This window comes from Pecten maximus, chromosome 3 (genome assembly GCF_902652985.1).
Source record: "Pecten maximus chromosome 3, xPecMax1.1, whole genome shotgun sequence".
NCBI lineage: Eukaryota > Metazoa > Mollusca > Bivalvia > Pectinida > Pectinidae > Pecten > Pecten maximus.
In genome coordinates this window covers 31037965-31054819 of record NC_047017.1, presented here as the reverse complement: position 1 = coordinate 31054819, position 16855 = coordinate 31037965, and the positions used below count along the sequence as shown (strand labels likewise).

General features: G+C 37.1%; 1 protein-coding gene across 10 annotated transcripts in view; it reads left to right on the top strand.

Annotated features, from left to right (window-relative positions):
• Window positions 1–16195, top strand: part of LOC117323893 (centrosomal protein of 170 kDa protein B-like) — a 93962-nt gene extending 77767 nt beyond the window's left edge. For 9 of the 10 annotated variants that reach the window (XM_033879403.1, XM_033879401.1, XM_033879402.1 and 6 more), the window contains 6 exons: window positions 6118–6262; window positions 6743–8481; window positions 9020–9223; window positions 11334–11419; window positions 11987–12147; window positions 12656–16195. In XM_033879403.1, coding sequence (XP_033735294.1) covers window positions 6118–6262; window positions 6743–8481; window positions 9020–9223; window positions 11334–11419; window positions 11987–12147; window positions 12656–12879 — 2559 coding nt within the window. In that variant the 3' untranslated portion in view covers window positions 12880–16195. The remainder of the gene's footprint in view (window positions 1–6117; window positions 6263–6742; window positions 8482–9019; window positions 9224–11333; window positions 11420–11986; window positions 12148–12655) is intronic. The other variant, XM_033879404.1, reaches the window with a different exon arrangement.
• Window positions 16196–16855: the final 660 nt, after the last annotated feature.

Here is a 16855-nt window from a genome sequence, read left to right as displayed (position 1 = left end):
TCATTGTGGTGAGGGATGAAGGGTGCTTTTTTACTGGTTCAAGATCACATCATAAATCAGGTTTTATCATCTAGATATGAAATAAATATTAATTCATCATTAGAATGTAGGTCTGTAATGTGTATCAAATTTTTTGAAATAATACACATGTAGTGGAACCGGACTGGGCTTCCATGTATGTAGAACTCAAATGGTTAGAGCATCCATCTTGAGTTCCTAAGGTCCGGGTTTGAGTCCCTGATGCACATGTATGGATGCCATCATGTTATGAGTCAGGATTTAAATTGAAGTGCTGCACTTTTTAAGGGTATCATTTAGCATATGTGTTGACATTTAGCATGGTAAATTTGAAATGAATGACAGGCACGACAGCATTAATCAAACATTTGAATAAAATATTTGTGTTTAATTTTATGTGACATGAAAATGTTCCCTAATATAATCTGTAGAGTAGTACATTCTGTCTGTAGATATTTTGTGTATTATATGATAGTTTATAACTGACATACAAAAGTGTTTTTTTACTTGATATTTAAAGTGAATGTCACAACCATGCCCACTGCTATACTGTTATGGTAACGATTTTCTGTAAGAATTAAGCTTTGCCTGTGGTCTATTCAGATATAGGCATTTTATTGTGAAGGTGTAGCAAACATACAACCATTAGCTACTGTATTTATAATGTTTAATCACAGCTTATTGAAGGCTTTCCCTGCAACAATACTCAGGTGTAAGCTTTGATGGGATAGAGTTGGAACAGGTTTAGTTGACTGTATAGGTAAAACCTCTAGACAGCCTAATACCATTGTAAGGCACCTGTACGTATGACGTGGTAGTCCTGGGGTAAGGTCGGGTAAAAGGGCATTTTCACAGGAAGCAAATCTTTACAAAGTTGTCCAAGCCTTACATTGATCAACACAGATACACTATAATCAATAGTTTTGCTGAAGTTTGTGAATTACAGGGTAGATCTGTATCTACCCCATCTGTGTTTAAGCTGTGACCGGGTGTAGATTTACCGGTACTATGGTAAACAGCTAGAGAATTATCTACCCTATCTATGGATATACCTGTGGCTGGCGACACAGGTAGATAGCTGAAAACTGCTGGTGTGTGAGTTGTGTTGGGGTCAGTCATGAGTGTAGTGTAGTAAGAAAACATCCGGCAGTGTTGGGTGACAACCGTGTACACAGCAGTACACAGAATACTACACCGGTACTAGCGAGTACTAGTGGGCGAGTACTAGTGGGCCGGTAACTCACACAAATACTCAGAGGCATATGGCTATTTCTGATTCTAGAGGATCTGCTTGATCGAGTTATAAAAAAAAAACTGGATTATTAGTGCAACAAACAAAATGGCGAACCAACTACTCATGGATAGTGTATTGATCAATTCCTTCTTTGAGTCGTCACACAGGAATGGTCATATAGACAACAGAAAGGTGGGTAGTTCTCTCATGTTGGTAACCAAAAGCCTGAAAGTGCTTGTTATTGATTGCAATTGTTTGTTATGTTGAATCTTTTTGTTTATATATATAGTTCTCTCATAAAGACAACCGAAAGGTGGGTAGTTCTCTCATATAGACAACCGAAAGGTGGGTAGTTCTCTCATAGAGACAACCGAAAGGTGGGTAGTTCTCTCGTTCTATCATACAGACAACCGAAAGGTGGGTAGTTCTCTCATTCTCTCATACAGACAACCGAAAGGTGGGTAGTTCTCTCATATAGACAACTGAAAGGTGGGTAGTTCTCTCATATAGACAACTGAAAGGTGGGTAGTTCTCTCATATAGACAACTGAAAGGTGGGTAGTTCTCTCATATAGACAACTGAAAGTTGGGTAGTTATCTCATTCTCTCATAGAGACAACCGAAAGGTGGGTAGTTCTCTCATAGAGACAACCGAAAGGTGGGTAGTTCTCTCATATAGACAACTGAAAGGTGGGTAGTTCTCTCATACAGACAACCGAAAGGTGGGTAGTTCTCTCATAGAGACAACTGAAAGGTGGGTAGTTCTCTCATAGAGACAACTGAAAGGTGGGTAGTTCTCTCATAGAGACAACCGAAAGGTGGGTAGTTCTCTCATATAGACAACTGAAAGGTGGGTAGTTCTATCATATAGACAACTGAAAGGTGGGTAGTTCTATCATATATGCACCACCTTTTAAAACAATATATTAATAAAATTGTTGCCTCATTTGCTGTAGAGAATTCTCAAGACATTACAGGATTATTAATGGAGATTTACATATTCTAGTCATGTACAGCATTAATTTACTGAAAAATCATTCATGACTGGCATTTCATATAAACCATAAAAAATATTCGTTTCATTGAAGTGTGATAATTGGAATTGGTTGATTATAAACTGCAGCTAGCTGGCAGTAGAAGAAATTTTGATTTTCTACAGTCAAATTGTGGCCTTTTTCCTTTCATGTTAAGTTTTAACTAAACAGACCTGTACCAGAACCTAATGTGGTTTAGAAGTGTATGTCTTGGTCAAAGACTTAGTCTATTGTCGTTGTCCTGGTAGCTGTGAAGCTCATTCGGCTAGTTACAGTGTAAGTTTGGGGGTCCTAGGTTCAAATCCCAGCCCATATTAATAATTTTGCACATCAAATTTGGACTGGAATTTCATGGCTATCTTTAAATATATATTTACATTCATCACCTGAGAATTAATTAAAATTTAGACAGTGACTCGTGTGTCTTATTGATATTGCCTGTAGGCAAGCTGACTTTACATTTATTAAATTTGACCAAGACTGTTCATGAGTAATATATTTGGTATGTTGACATCAGTCTGCCTCTGCATGTACACATATTACAGGTTTGTGTATGGCATATACACAGTATCCTGGTATTACTGTATATTGCAGTAGATACACCTTGATTTATCAGTAACATGTTCATTTTGGTACTGTAGGTCATGTTAACATTCATTTCTGTAAGATATACAAGTTTTATTCAAATGAAATATGTGACAAGGACAAGTCTAAGAGGATCGAGGTTCAAAGGATAATTTGTGTAACTGTGACACATATCCAAGGGTCCTACACTCAATGTTTTATTTACTTTAGCATAAACTTCTAGATGATATTGAGGGGTTTTTAGATTTTGAAAAATGCACATGGATAATATTACATAGATATGATTACACAAAGTCCATTTTATGACAGGTTGAATAACAAATGAATCACACTTGATGACCATACCAGGATGGTCTTTTAAAATCAGATCTTTATTGACCTAATATGTGTCTTCGGCTTGTTTTGACTTTGAGGTAACAGATAGATATATACCTGTTTTATTTGTCATTACTAATGTAATAAAGCTAGCTATGGATGATAAGATCTTAATTAGACTGTGGGCCTGTTCTACCTGAGTGGACAGTAAAGGTTAGGAGACAGCATGAGGCCCCCAGCTCTTCTGTAGATTGTGCTGCCCCGATACACACATAGTGTTAGTATTGGTGGCTAGGGTTGAGGAATGTAGGATGTAAGTGGGAGGAATATATCTCTGCAGGACATCTACTCATTACTTTAAAGAAATTCTACACAACCAGTGTAACAAAGTTGGAATATATTCTGTGAAACGATTATAAATCCACCTTGAAAAAAAGGTGTCACACATTGAATAAACTTAATTATTTTACCAGATTTGAGACTAATCTCCAAATTTTCATTTCTGAAACATCACTATGATTTGTGGCAATGATGATATACTCTTAGTCTTGCTCTTACTACAGTAAAATTACCAACTGGCCCTTCACTCCCACACCCATTGAGATTCCCTTGGACTTACCCTGACATTATTACCATAACTAACTGACTAATTGTAACTTACCCTGACCTCACCATAACTGACTGACCATCTGTAACTTACCCTGACATTACCATAACTGACTGATCCTATGGACTTACTCTGATCACATTACCATAACTGACTGACCCTCTGTAACTTACCCTGACATTACCATAACTGACTGATCCTATGGACTTACCCTGACATTACCATAACTGACTGACCCTCTGTAACTTACCCTGACATTACCATAACTGACTGATCCTATGGACTTACCCTGACATTACCATAACTGACTGACCCTCTGTAACTTACCCTGACATTACCATAACTGACTGATCCTATGGACTTACCCTGACATTACCATAACTGACTGACCCTCTGTAACTTACCCTGACATTACCATAACTGACTGATCCTATGGACTTACCCTGACATTACCATAACTGACTGACCCTCTGTAACTTACCCTGACATTACCATAACTGACTGATCCTATGGACTTACCCTGACATTACCATAACTGACTGACCCTCTGTAACTTACCCTGACATTACCATAACTGACTGATCCTATGGACTTACCCTGACATTACCATAACTGACTGACCCTCTGTAACTTACCCTGACATTACCATAACTGACTGACCATCTGTGACTTACCCTGACATTACCATAACTGACTGACCATCTATGACTTACCCTGACATTACCATAACTGACTGACCAATTGTAACTTACCTTGACATTACCATAACTGACTGACCATCTATGACTTACCCTGACATTACCATAACTGACTGACCAATTGTAACTTACCCTGACATTACCATAACTGACTGACCCTCTGTAACTTACCCTGACATTACCATAACTGACTGACACTCTGTGACTTACTCTGATCACATTACCATAACTGACTAACCGTCTGTGACTTACTCTGAAATTACTGACCCGCTGTGGATATTTCTGACTGTTTGCGACTTATCCTGACGTTACTATATCTGGCTGACCGTGACATTACTAATCATGACTAAATCCATGTCTTGACATGTTTTATACAGGTAAGTGGTATGTCAGCCAATTGTCACCTATAAATGTTAATTACACTGACTATTGTTGATGTCCCATTCCCACAATACAGCTTTATTACAATTATGTATTTACTTTTTCATGTTTGACTCCTGTAAATAACTTACCTATGTGTTTTACCTGTCACTGTGACCTAGATTACAAATACTTCCAATTCCCATGTCTATTCTTATGGGAACGTTTCCAAATCTACACGGTGTTTTTTTCTGTTGCCTGTATAATCCCTGGTCACATTAATCTTTCTCAAAGGACATGACTATACTCTTGAGACATATTTATTACAGTAGACCTGACATAACACGATTTCTGTATAGAATGATAAATATATCAGGATGTGTATTGTATACACTCAGTAATTACCAAGGAAATTACTAATACTGTTGTGACATTGGTGAAAAATGAAAAAAAAAGAATACCAATATCAAAATGAATCCAAAATCAAACTCAAGATCAATTAAACAAGGGCAAAATATAGTAGAAACAAAAATATAGATGGCTCCAGACACTGTGATATACTTTGCTAGAAGTATCTGAACTGATAGGTTGTGAAGGCAATTCAAAACACTGACTGGGAAGGGGAAGGGGGGGAGGGGGGGGGGGGGGGGGGGGGGGGGGGAGAGAGAATAGAGGTTCCTCTCTGTCTGTCTTTTGTCAAAATGCCAAAGTTTGTCAACTTTCGTTTTGTATGTATGTAGTATACATTACACTGTTTGTCAGCACTCTAACAGCTTCATTCCTTGAGGGATTTTAATCAAACTTCATACAATGATAAAGGACCATAATATCCTGGACAAGTTTGAGTTTCAGGGATTTGGGGTCAAGGTCAAGTTACTGTTACTAATTTTAGTGTGGGCTTGTAGGGACATGTATTGTTTTAGCATTACCCAGTATGCTTGTTTTTGGTAAGTGTTTACAGAAATCAATTTTGTGTGTACTTCTTAAATCGGTCTTGCTATGTTATTGTAGTGACCCATTATTAATGAGTTTATGAAAAAAAACACAAAAAAACTTTCATTCCTGACTTGACCCGACCCAATTAACTGGTACAAGAGTATATGACAGTTTATAGATGCTTTTCTAGCAAATTAATGAATTCATCAAATAAGTTTACAAAAAGCTGAAAACAAGTTTTGCAGTATAAAAACAATCTCAACAACATTGGCTATAGAAACTGGTTCATTGTTTATATTGGTGATGAATTATTTCCCTTTGTAACTTGCAGGAGAACCCTAGCACCACCCTACCAAGCGACGCCCCAGCCTGGGTGACACAATGGGCTGCACTGACCAATCAGAAGTCCCGATCTAAATCATCCAATATGGAAGCTTCCAGTCCAAGCTCAGTTCACAGCCACTCCTCAGATAAAGGTACCTGTCTAACGAATTTATAGAACATCTATTAAGATTATCATTTTGCTTTAGTCAGCGAAAACATAAAGTATGTAATACATGTACATGTATTGAAAAATGGCAATACAAATATACGTGTATGTTACTGAAACATGTTCCATTGAAGCGCTTTAAGCTTTGAGGAATGATTTTACAATTGACAATATGGACATATTGAATAAGTTTCAGATTATTCTAAATTAGATTCCTTATGATATTTGCAAAAAATACAAAAGAGTAACTGAAACACTAGGAACTGTTCATTGTAAAATTCTCGTGAAAGTAAATTATTTGCTGTCAACTTTTAGTCTTTTAGTCTGTATAGAAGCAATTGTGCTGATGTTTTGACTCGCACACATTCACCACCGATAAGATCTTTTTAGTCCTCTAAAACTTGGCCATTATCTTTGGTAAATCTGATCCTTTTACTGATTACTGTCTCTTGATTAATTTTACCAGATGAGAAATCTTTCAAGAAGTCAGCCCATGGTCTTAGACGTAGGGGGACAGGACGGAAACTTCCCAGTATCCCAGGGGAATCAAGTAAGGCAAGTCCTTCCAGCAGTGAACACAGTTCTAGGGTTAGTGAGACTACAGGAAGCCCCAGTATACTTACCCCTCGCTATAGTGATGGTGTCTTCTTGGAAAACGGCAAACCAAAGGCCGTTACGATCTCTAGTCAGGTAGTGTCAAAATACAATGACACAGACACTGAATCAGTGTCACGGACAAAGTTCAGCAGTGACACAGAGAGTGTGGCTACGAGTGCTCTCACTAGTGTGACAAAATCAGATATAGACAATGAACGACCTAGCAGGAGTTCAAGGTCAGTGTCTATAGAGAGTGATAGGACAACACATAGTTCAAGGTCAGCACGGAGTACTGGCAGTATGGATACAGAGCTTCTCTTGCGCGACACAGAAACTGTAATGGCTGCCATGGAGGCACGAATGGGCTCAAAGTCAAACAACAAACCTAAAGAACCCCCACATTTAAACGGGGCTAATAATTCCTTCTCAGATAATGAAAGTATGGTTGCTATGGTGAATGGAGATGACCAATATGTAAAACCAACAAACTTTAGTAGTCCCAGACAAAGTTTAGCCAAGGTGCGCTCAACAACAGGCCAAGTAAAAACCAAGCCGACTCTGATTCGGACCAACTCTGCTACAGCCCGACTGAACGCCTTCAGAGAAAACACTAAACGCCACAGTTCTGGGGATGTGTCGACTGTTGTGTCTGATGTCCTCAGTGAAACCCCAACAGAAACAGAGCCCAGTGAGGGCAGCTTTAGTAGGTCTAACTCCAAAGGCAAGGGCAAAATGACAATGACACGCCCCAATAGGGCATTCGAGTTACGACGTGCCCGGGCTGAAGCTGAAGAACCCACCACACCTGGATCATCTGTAAGCTCAGTATCCGATACTTCATCAAGGGGAACTACCTCTATGACCAGCACTTCTCGACCTTCCTCTTCAAAGTCACGTGTACATGCTGATAAGACAAATGATTCTGCTCGCAGTGATCTGAGTCTTGGAGGACAAATTGTGGCACGAAGTCGTAACAATAACACACGCTCTACCAGTGACTTGTTACGACGTGATGGAGGTAGACACAGCTTACGACTCAACAGGACTAACTCTAGCAGTGACCCAGTGTCTTCTTTGGGAACTGATATACGCAAGACTGATATAAAATCAATCAAAGCCAGGTTAAAAAACTCCACTTATGGAACAGCAGGCTTATCTGTGACTGGGGTGAACAGTTCCAGCAGAAGTAGCACTAACTCTCAAACTAGTAATAGTCACTCCAACTCGCCCAAGTCAGCAGAGAAAGCGGCTTGGAGACGTAGGAAGGAATATGATCCAAGAAAGGCTGTGGCAAATGCTGCTAAGACAAAATCACAGGACAGAAAAACAAAAGGTGATGAAATACGAATTCTTGCATCTAAAAATTCCAAAATGACACGTTCTGCTTCATTTACGAACACAGCTGAACTAAGGAGGTACAGGAGGGATAACTCATCATTGTCAAGTACTGATGAAATTAGCACTTGTGCAAACAGTGAAGTTGACTCTTCTTTTGTGGATTCGAGTTCCCAGCGAGGGTTTATCCCCTACTCGGGGAGGTCACAGTCAAGTCGTCTTTACCAAAGCTCCGAAGATGAGGAAATGAGTCTGATGGTGAAATCTTCACAGGTAGGTACTCATAGTTTATATATATATACACTAGGCAGTCCTGGTGTCAAAAGGATGTCATTTCTGTTGAAAAATAATCCAAGTAGGTTTGTCCTTGCATGAAATTATTGTAAATAGACTTCACATGAATTATGTGAATACAGTGTTAACCATTTTCTTTGAAATTTAACTGGTTTCAATTAACTGTGAGGATGAATGGCCTGTAACAGTGCTTACATAAACTTGGTGTAAGTGGGGATCCAGTCTACCAAGGGGCATGTCCTACATGTTCCAATGGTCCACATGTTCCAAGGTAGAACACCTGGACAGTTGTGGTAACATTGGCAGAAAAGAAATTAGTGTTAGTTCTGCCTTACACATTGAATGTCTACAGAGCTCCAATGCTTAATTAAAAAAACCTGTGGTAAACATTTATGTTGCCTTTGCCTTACAGCCTTTGTCTGTTGAACCTTTGCATGTTGACCTTTGTTTGCTCCAGTCATTAACTCGCTGTATGATAATAAGTGTTGTATGTAATGTTGTGTGCCATTTGTTGTAGGACCTGAGTCGGTGTTTGCTGGGCAGTTTACCATACATGTCAGCCTTCACCCCACCACCCCCCAAATTGATGTCTCCCTCTTCCCCACCCTCACTCCTACCTCTCTCCCTATTTAAACCCCGCCCCTGTGTGGACAACCCCCGCCCGAACAATCACACTTCCCTTTCCAGGAAATACTCAGAACCCACAATACCTGTCATCCAGGTTGGTTGCCATCTTTATTATGTTACTCAGTGGCAATGCCTACTAACCCATGTTGTTACCTAACGCTGGACCCCATAGTCCCTCTCTGGTTAAGGTACCCATTCTTCTGCAGCTTACATCTGATAACAAAACAATAAAATATTATCCTGCATGCTATCTAATATTTTGTATCATCTATCCAAAGCTTGTGTCCCTTTGTATAATATTATACCATAGACAATTACGACCTACATTACCACATTCATTTCTTATGATTTTCTTATTGTGGAAAGAATTTTAAATGTCGAGTATAACACATAGTGTAACCTTCTGATTGTTTACACATGATGTGATGATCTCACTGGACATATCAACTGATTTTTAATTGGCCATACCAAATTAAGTCATAGATTGGAATACATTATATTAAGAAAAGCGATGATGTTGTAAGTTCAGATAAATGAGACTATATTGTAGTGCATGTTTTGATCTTATATTTCTAACATACTAACATGTTGGTGTTCATTTAATGAAGATGAACATTATTTCTCTTGACCTCTGGTTGCAATTGTTTAGGTGAATGTTGGTTGCGAACGGGTTTTTGGAGATGAAGTTTGGGTCTAGAGTTTTCACTTTGATCATATTTTTGTGTATTGCATCCGGAGAGGAACCACAACATCTACGTTAAATGGCATGTTATTATGCATGGACACTTTTGACACAGAGATTTTTATTATCTTTATGGGTTGTATCAAGGATAGTGTTCAATTAAATTTTATATCAGTTTACTTGTAATAGTGTGGTTCTATAAATAAACAGTTGGTATATTGTAAATCTTGACATCATTAGCTTTGTGTCATGATTATAAGTTCATGTAGTTTGTTTTTACACCATAGATCAGATGGATCTAATTAGCACACTCAGCCATAGATCTTTTTCTTTTTCATATGTTCATCTGCTTTTCTTTCCTTTAATGAGTCGCCAAATGTATCTTAATCCACAAAGTTAATCTGAATACCAAACCTTCTGCCCACTAGAAACCTTAATTCTTCCCATCACCAATAGGCAAATATCCTTAAAATGTGTATTCAATAAATAGAGAAATTACTGACTCCACAAGCTCTGCTTTTGTAGACAGTAGTACAGTTTGTCAGTTGTAGCCTGGCATTTAGATATGTATATATGATAAACAGATGGAAATAATATGTATTATACTTATATATGGATTATATGTAGTTAATAGAAGTATATCTTAGATAAAAATAGTTTGACAAATAACTTTGTTCCTTTAGGGATATAATTATGATGTTATTTTGTTGATAATATCCCATTGGCCTACGTACATCACTGAGATCTATGTTGTTATTGTGTTGGTAATATCCCATTGGCCTACATCACTGAGATCTATGTTGTTATTGTGTTGGTAATATCCCATTGGCCTACATCACTGAGATCTATGATGTTATTGTGTTGATAATATCCCATTGGCCTACATCACTGAGATCTATGTTGTTATTGTGTTGGTAATATCCCATTGGCCTACATCACTGAGATCTCTGATGTTATTGTGTTGGTAATATCCCATTGGCCTACATCACTGAGATCTCGGATGTTATTGTGTTGGTAATATTCCATTGGCCTACATCACTGAGATCTCGGATGTTATTGTGTTGGTAATATCCCATTGGCCTACATCACTGAGATCTCTGATATTATTGTGTTGGTAATATCCCATTGGCCTATGTACATCATTGAGATCTATGTTGTTATTGTGTTGGTAATATCCCATTGGCCTACATCACTGAGATCTCTGATATTATTGTGTTGGTAATATTCCATTGGCCTACTGTACATCACTGAGATCTATGTTGTTATTGTGTTGGTAATATCCCATTGGCCTACATCACTGAGATCTCGGATGTTATTGTGTTGGTAATATCCCATTGGCCTACATCACTGAGATCTGTCATTATTGTGTGGGTAATAATGTATTACATATGTCATATCATGTTTAATTTCCCTCTATACATTTGTATATAATTATACAATCTCTATTTACATCACTGAATTAGGTATGTGATGGCCTCTAGCTGATATCATTAGGTTATAATGTCACATTTGTCTTTCATAGTCCTATGACAACATCCTCGTGTCCTCCATCTACCAGCTGTCACTTAAGCTCAAATCGTCAACGGACAAGTCACTGAAGAAACTCAAGTAAGTTAAAGCATACGAGTATGTATAGGTAGTTTTCTTGTTATTTGTCTTTGAGGTCTGCTATCTAGGACACTTATCCTCCCTGACCCATTTCATTATGTATGTTACATTTCCAACAAAATCACAGTATCCCATGATGAGTGTATTGTATCCTACATAACATCAGAAATTGAATGAATAATATATGGGAGAATTTAGGATATTTATAACTAATAACATGGTGTATTGTACTGATATATCTTTGAGGGAAAATCAAACAATTATGAAAAAAAAATTATCATTGTGTAGGAAGGGAACTACATTGTGAAGAGACTTGTATAGTTTGCATTCCTTCATTTGCCTTCTTGCCAAGATAATAAACTGAAACTGTAATACATGTCACACTTATCCATGTTATGTGGAGGTGATTTGCCAAAAGGCACCTGTTTCTAGACATACACATACATTTGCTGTCATTGAACTTTCTCCCTTTTTGCTTTTAACAATTTGTTTCATGACAGAAAGCGCATAATATATAATAATGCCATGTACAAGGAGTGTATCAAATTTGATTGTCTATACCTACAGGGACCACGAGAGGATAGAGAATGGCACTGCAGTCTCCCCAATGGAGGAGGTGTTTGACCAGGCCAGCAATGTGTCAGGGGACATGCCTGGCTGGAACTCAGCCAATCAGGAACTGGCAGGAATCCTCAACAACCTCAGGAAGATAGAACACCATGTCCATAGTGAGTGCAGTAACACTAAACACTTTCATGCACAGGACTTTATAATTGAGGCTAAGTCGGAAATAAATCTATTGAACCTGTTAGGAGTTGCCAGCAGTCTTGAAAGGCCACTTGTAGTTGTTTCTCCAACAGAGGTTATACATCATCAGCTGTTCTAGTCTAATACACAGATGTACTGGTCTATTCATGAATCACATTCAGTAAATGCTTTACACTGGAATAACATCTTGATATATTAGACTAAGATGTACCAGAAAAAAGGGTATTTAAACTGAGAATTCAAAATTCTCCTAAAGAGATATACGATATAAAATTTCTGGTAACAAGAGATAAGATAAGAAGAGCATGTTTAAATTACCCATAAGGAAAGATACTATTTGGGTGTATTTTTCCATTAAAGGATTTGTTTAGTTGCATGGAGTTTAAGACTTCTTGTAGCTATAGGTATGTTTTGAACTTGTGTGTTGAGATACAGATTCATTGTATCAATTTTTTTTTATTTTTTCAGTAATGAATAAGGTGCTGTTTCCGGATGAGGAGTCTGACTCGGACACACCAAGGATGACCGGACGGGAGAAACAGGAGTATCTCCAGGAGATAGAGAGGATCAGAGGGGAGCTGGCAGGGTTCCAACCCATATCCACTCCTGAGGAGGCCTGGAAACTAAGGGATGGGGATGAATCCATTGAGTCTGATTGTGAGGAACTTGGTGTCCCAGAAGAATTCTTCTAGCTAATTCTCTTCTCACTAGAAATACTCTAACTACCATGGCACAGGACTTCTTCAACTAATTAGAGAAAAACCAATATTGTGATCTTTTGTCCAGTCAAAGGATATGAGTATTATTTCGAGTATAATCTGTTAATCCTCATTGAAATTCTTCTAACCAATCTGTAGAGACAGTTAATTAATCACAACTGAGAGTTTCGAAATTACATCAAAGAAGAATTGTTTTGATTGGACAATAAAGATGTTACAATGCCATGCATATAAATGCATTTTTGTGGAAAATGTGATTACAGGACTGTGTGGTACGAATATTTTTTATCACAAACTGCCATATATGTGATATGTTTTAATTTTGTATCAGTCCAAGTGTAGGCCTTAGTTTAACATTGACAACACTTGACCAGTTTAATGGTTTTACCAATTACATTTGAGTCTGTAGGCCTCACTAAACTGATTTATACAATTGTAGCCTTTTGATAAGTTAATACATGGTTTTATTAACCCGAGAAAGAATGTCAGGACAAAGTTGTCTTTTTGTCGGCTTCACCAGACAATACTTGACCAGGTTGGTGGTACAGATGTTTATCAGGGGTGCCCATATATGGTTATGTGTAGGCCTCACCAGACAATACTTGACCAGGTTGGTGGTACAGATGTTTATCAGGGGTGCCCATATATGGTAGGCCAGACAACACTAGACCAGGTCAGTGGTATAGATGTTTACCAGTGGTACATCTCACTTTGTTAATGATCTCTGTTACAGACCAAAAGCTCCCAGGCTTCCATGTATGTTAATGTTGCCGCCTAATAAGGGCATGTGTTCATTAGAGTGAGAATTAGTGCTTAAAAAGCTCAAACTGTCCAACTGATTAGGATCATGCTAGGCATGATTTGGCATTAGTTTTAATTTCTGTTTGTTTATATCAATCAATATTCATGTCATTGAATATTCTATGTAATAGTGAACATTCATGAGTTATGAATATTCAGTTTTTATGAATATTTATGCATTGTTATTTGTACACATGTATATTCATGAGTTCTATGTACAAGTTCCCAGACTTGTACTTTATAGGTACTGCGTGTTGTACCGTTTTCTGTGATATGACTTCCATTGCGGAGAGTGCTTTTACATGCTTAGAGTTGTGAATGTGTGTCTGAGGTGAATGAGTTGCTCCATCTATTGTTCCACATCAGACGCTAGTCAGTAATCAAAGTATATATATACCAAGTATTCCTAAAGCCTTATAACATAACATGTAAGTCGGATACATAAGGAAATGATACAGAATCTGTTCATTTTTATATAGCAACTATTGAGAAATCTCAAAAGTTTTACAGGTTTTTTTTTTATTTTTTAAACTTCAGTTTCCAGGCCTTTTTGCTTTGTGACAACTACTAACATAATTTCCACATTTATTTAACAATTCCATCAGCGATAGAGGATAGTAATTCCATATCCCTTGCTTGGGTTAGAGTTTAAAATAAATATTGCCAACCATAAGTATCATGTTTGAAATGTGTTAATTCCATCTTGTTGTTTGGGAGACTGATGTATATGATGTTTTGGGATTACAAACTTTGCCTTGTGTACAACCACAGGTCTTCCTTCAACAGTTACAAGACTGTAGTGCCTAGGATTCACTATCCCCTCTAAGTGCCAAGTAATAATCTTATTGTATCTAATTTTTGTATTTCATCCTGTATAATCGTTCCATTAGATTGGGAGTAATATATTGCATTGACATTTTCCATGTCAGACTTATTCACCGAGTGTAGAAACAAGAAATAGTACCTTACAAGTAGTGTAGAATGTAGAGCAATTCCATCAGAATCGGTTTGATATTTTAACATAGTACAAATCAAAACTAGCTGTATTTTTATCAAACATGTTTAGGCTATCAACACTCGATCCACTTGTGATCCTTTTACTAAAGCAGACTGCCAGTAACTTATTTTAAAAGCCATATTTTTTGCATATGTTGTCATGGGAACAGCTTAACATTTTGGACATCTCCCTGGATATTGAGGCTGCGATGCAGAAAAATTCCAGTGTGGTATAATACTTGATTTGGAAGGGAGGTAACTCCAGTAACTGCAGTTTGGTATTTGAATATGAAATTAACATGTATCCTCTAATATTTTTGGCATACAGTAAAGTGTAATTTGCAAATTCTAACTAGTTCAACTAGAAATAAAATGCTTCATTTGCGTATATTTTATCTTATCAGTATTTATGAAAATAGATGGTTATAAAGAGAAGCTTGGATGAACATGAACGTCCCAAAAAATGTAGTAAAAAGTTGAGACCCACAGGGTCATGGCTGTTTGTGGTCGCAGGGTAACTTGTGACCTGGATGTTTGTGTGTTAGTGAACAATGACTGTGATATGTTTTGCTTCAGTGTAAGTCTCGTTCCAGAGTTAATGTTGGATATTATATATATTATGCCTGTTATTACACGGGATGTTTAGTGTTAGTGAGGCAGTATTTACAGGCTATCCACTGTCATGGCTGGATGTAACATCTAACCACATGTTTCGTCATTTCCCAGGTGGGGAATCACAGCTTATGTCCTATCGTAACAGAGGAATTCTGATATGGTCCCTATTAAATGAATTCCAATCTGTTATACTTAAGTTCTGAGCTTAGTTTAACCAGTTTTGCTAGTACATATGTGTTGATGTTTCTTGTATATCAAGAAAACCACATCACAGATCAATAAAACACCATTTACCAAATACCTGTATGTTTTGTGAGGATCTCATGATCAACGTCCAATTTTCTGGTAAAAATATCAAAATAACATAAGATCCAGAGCAAAAAGTTTTCTTTAAATATTTGGAATTGATAATTGGTGAAAAAAATATTAAGATTTCTTATTATCGGTATACTGATTTAAAGATAAGATTGTTTTAGAAGTATGCTGCAGCAATTTATAGATAAGTATGAAGTGCATAACCACTCTTAACACTAACTTCACTCAGTACTTGGTTACCTACAGATCTGAGTCATGTGTACAGTGGTAAAAACAGTGCACATTTGATGAATAGTTAAAATACTGTACACAACTGGTATAAAGTACAATGTATGTACGTCATAGGTGTTACAAACTTTCTCTTGTTGTTTCGTCATGTGAATAGTGTAAATGGCCAACTTTAACAAACTTTACAAAAGCAATATATTCTATATCCATTGTGCTTAGAGTTTTACTAATTCAGCTTGTTAACGATAATGTATGACTTAGTTGCATATGAACAAATTCCTTCTCAATTGATATATTATTTATTATAAAATAAAACAAAAACGCTACTATTTAACCTTGTCTTCTGTTTTTATTTACCGGACATGGTCAGAAATGGTCATCAAATTTTGTTTTTTCTACTGACCATCAGTCACTATATAACAAAGAGCATTATATCAATGGAATAAATGAGGGACATTTGAAAGAGTCTACTTTTTAAAAAGGAGCGACATTATATCCAGGTTTTACTGTATATAAAGGATGGACATTATATCCAGGTTTTACTGTATATAAAGGACGGACATTATATCCAAGTTTTACTGTATATAAAGGACGGACGTTATATCCAGGTTTTACTGTATATAAAGGACGGACATTATATCTAGGTTTTACTGTATATAAAGGACGGACATTATATCTAGGTATTACTGTATATAAAACAACGGACATTATATCTAGATTTTACTGTATATAAAGGACGGACATTATATCTAGGTTTTACTGTATATAAAGGACGGACGTTATATCTAGGTTTTACTGTATATAAAGGACGGACATTATATCCAGGTATTACTGTATATAAAACAACGGACATTATATCTAGGTTATACTGTATATAAAGGACGGACGTTATATCCAGGTTTTACTGCATATAAACGAGGGACATTATATCCAGGTTTAACTATATATAAAGGACGGACATTGTATCCAGGTTTTACTGTATATAAAGGACGGA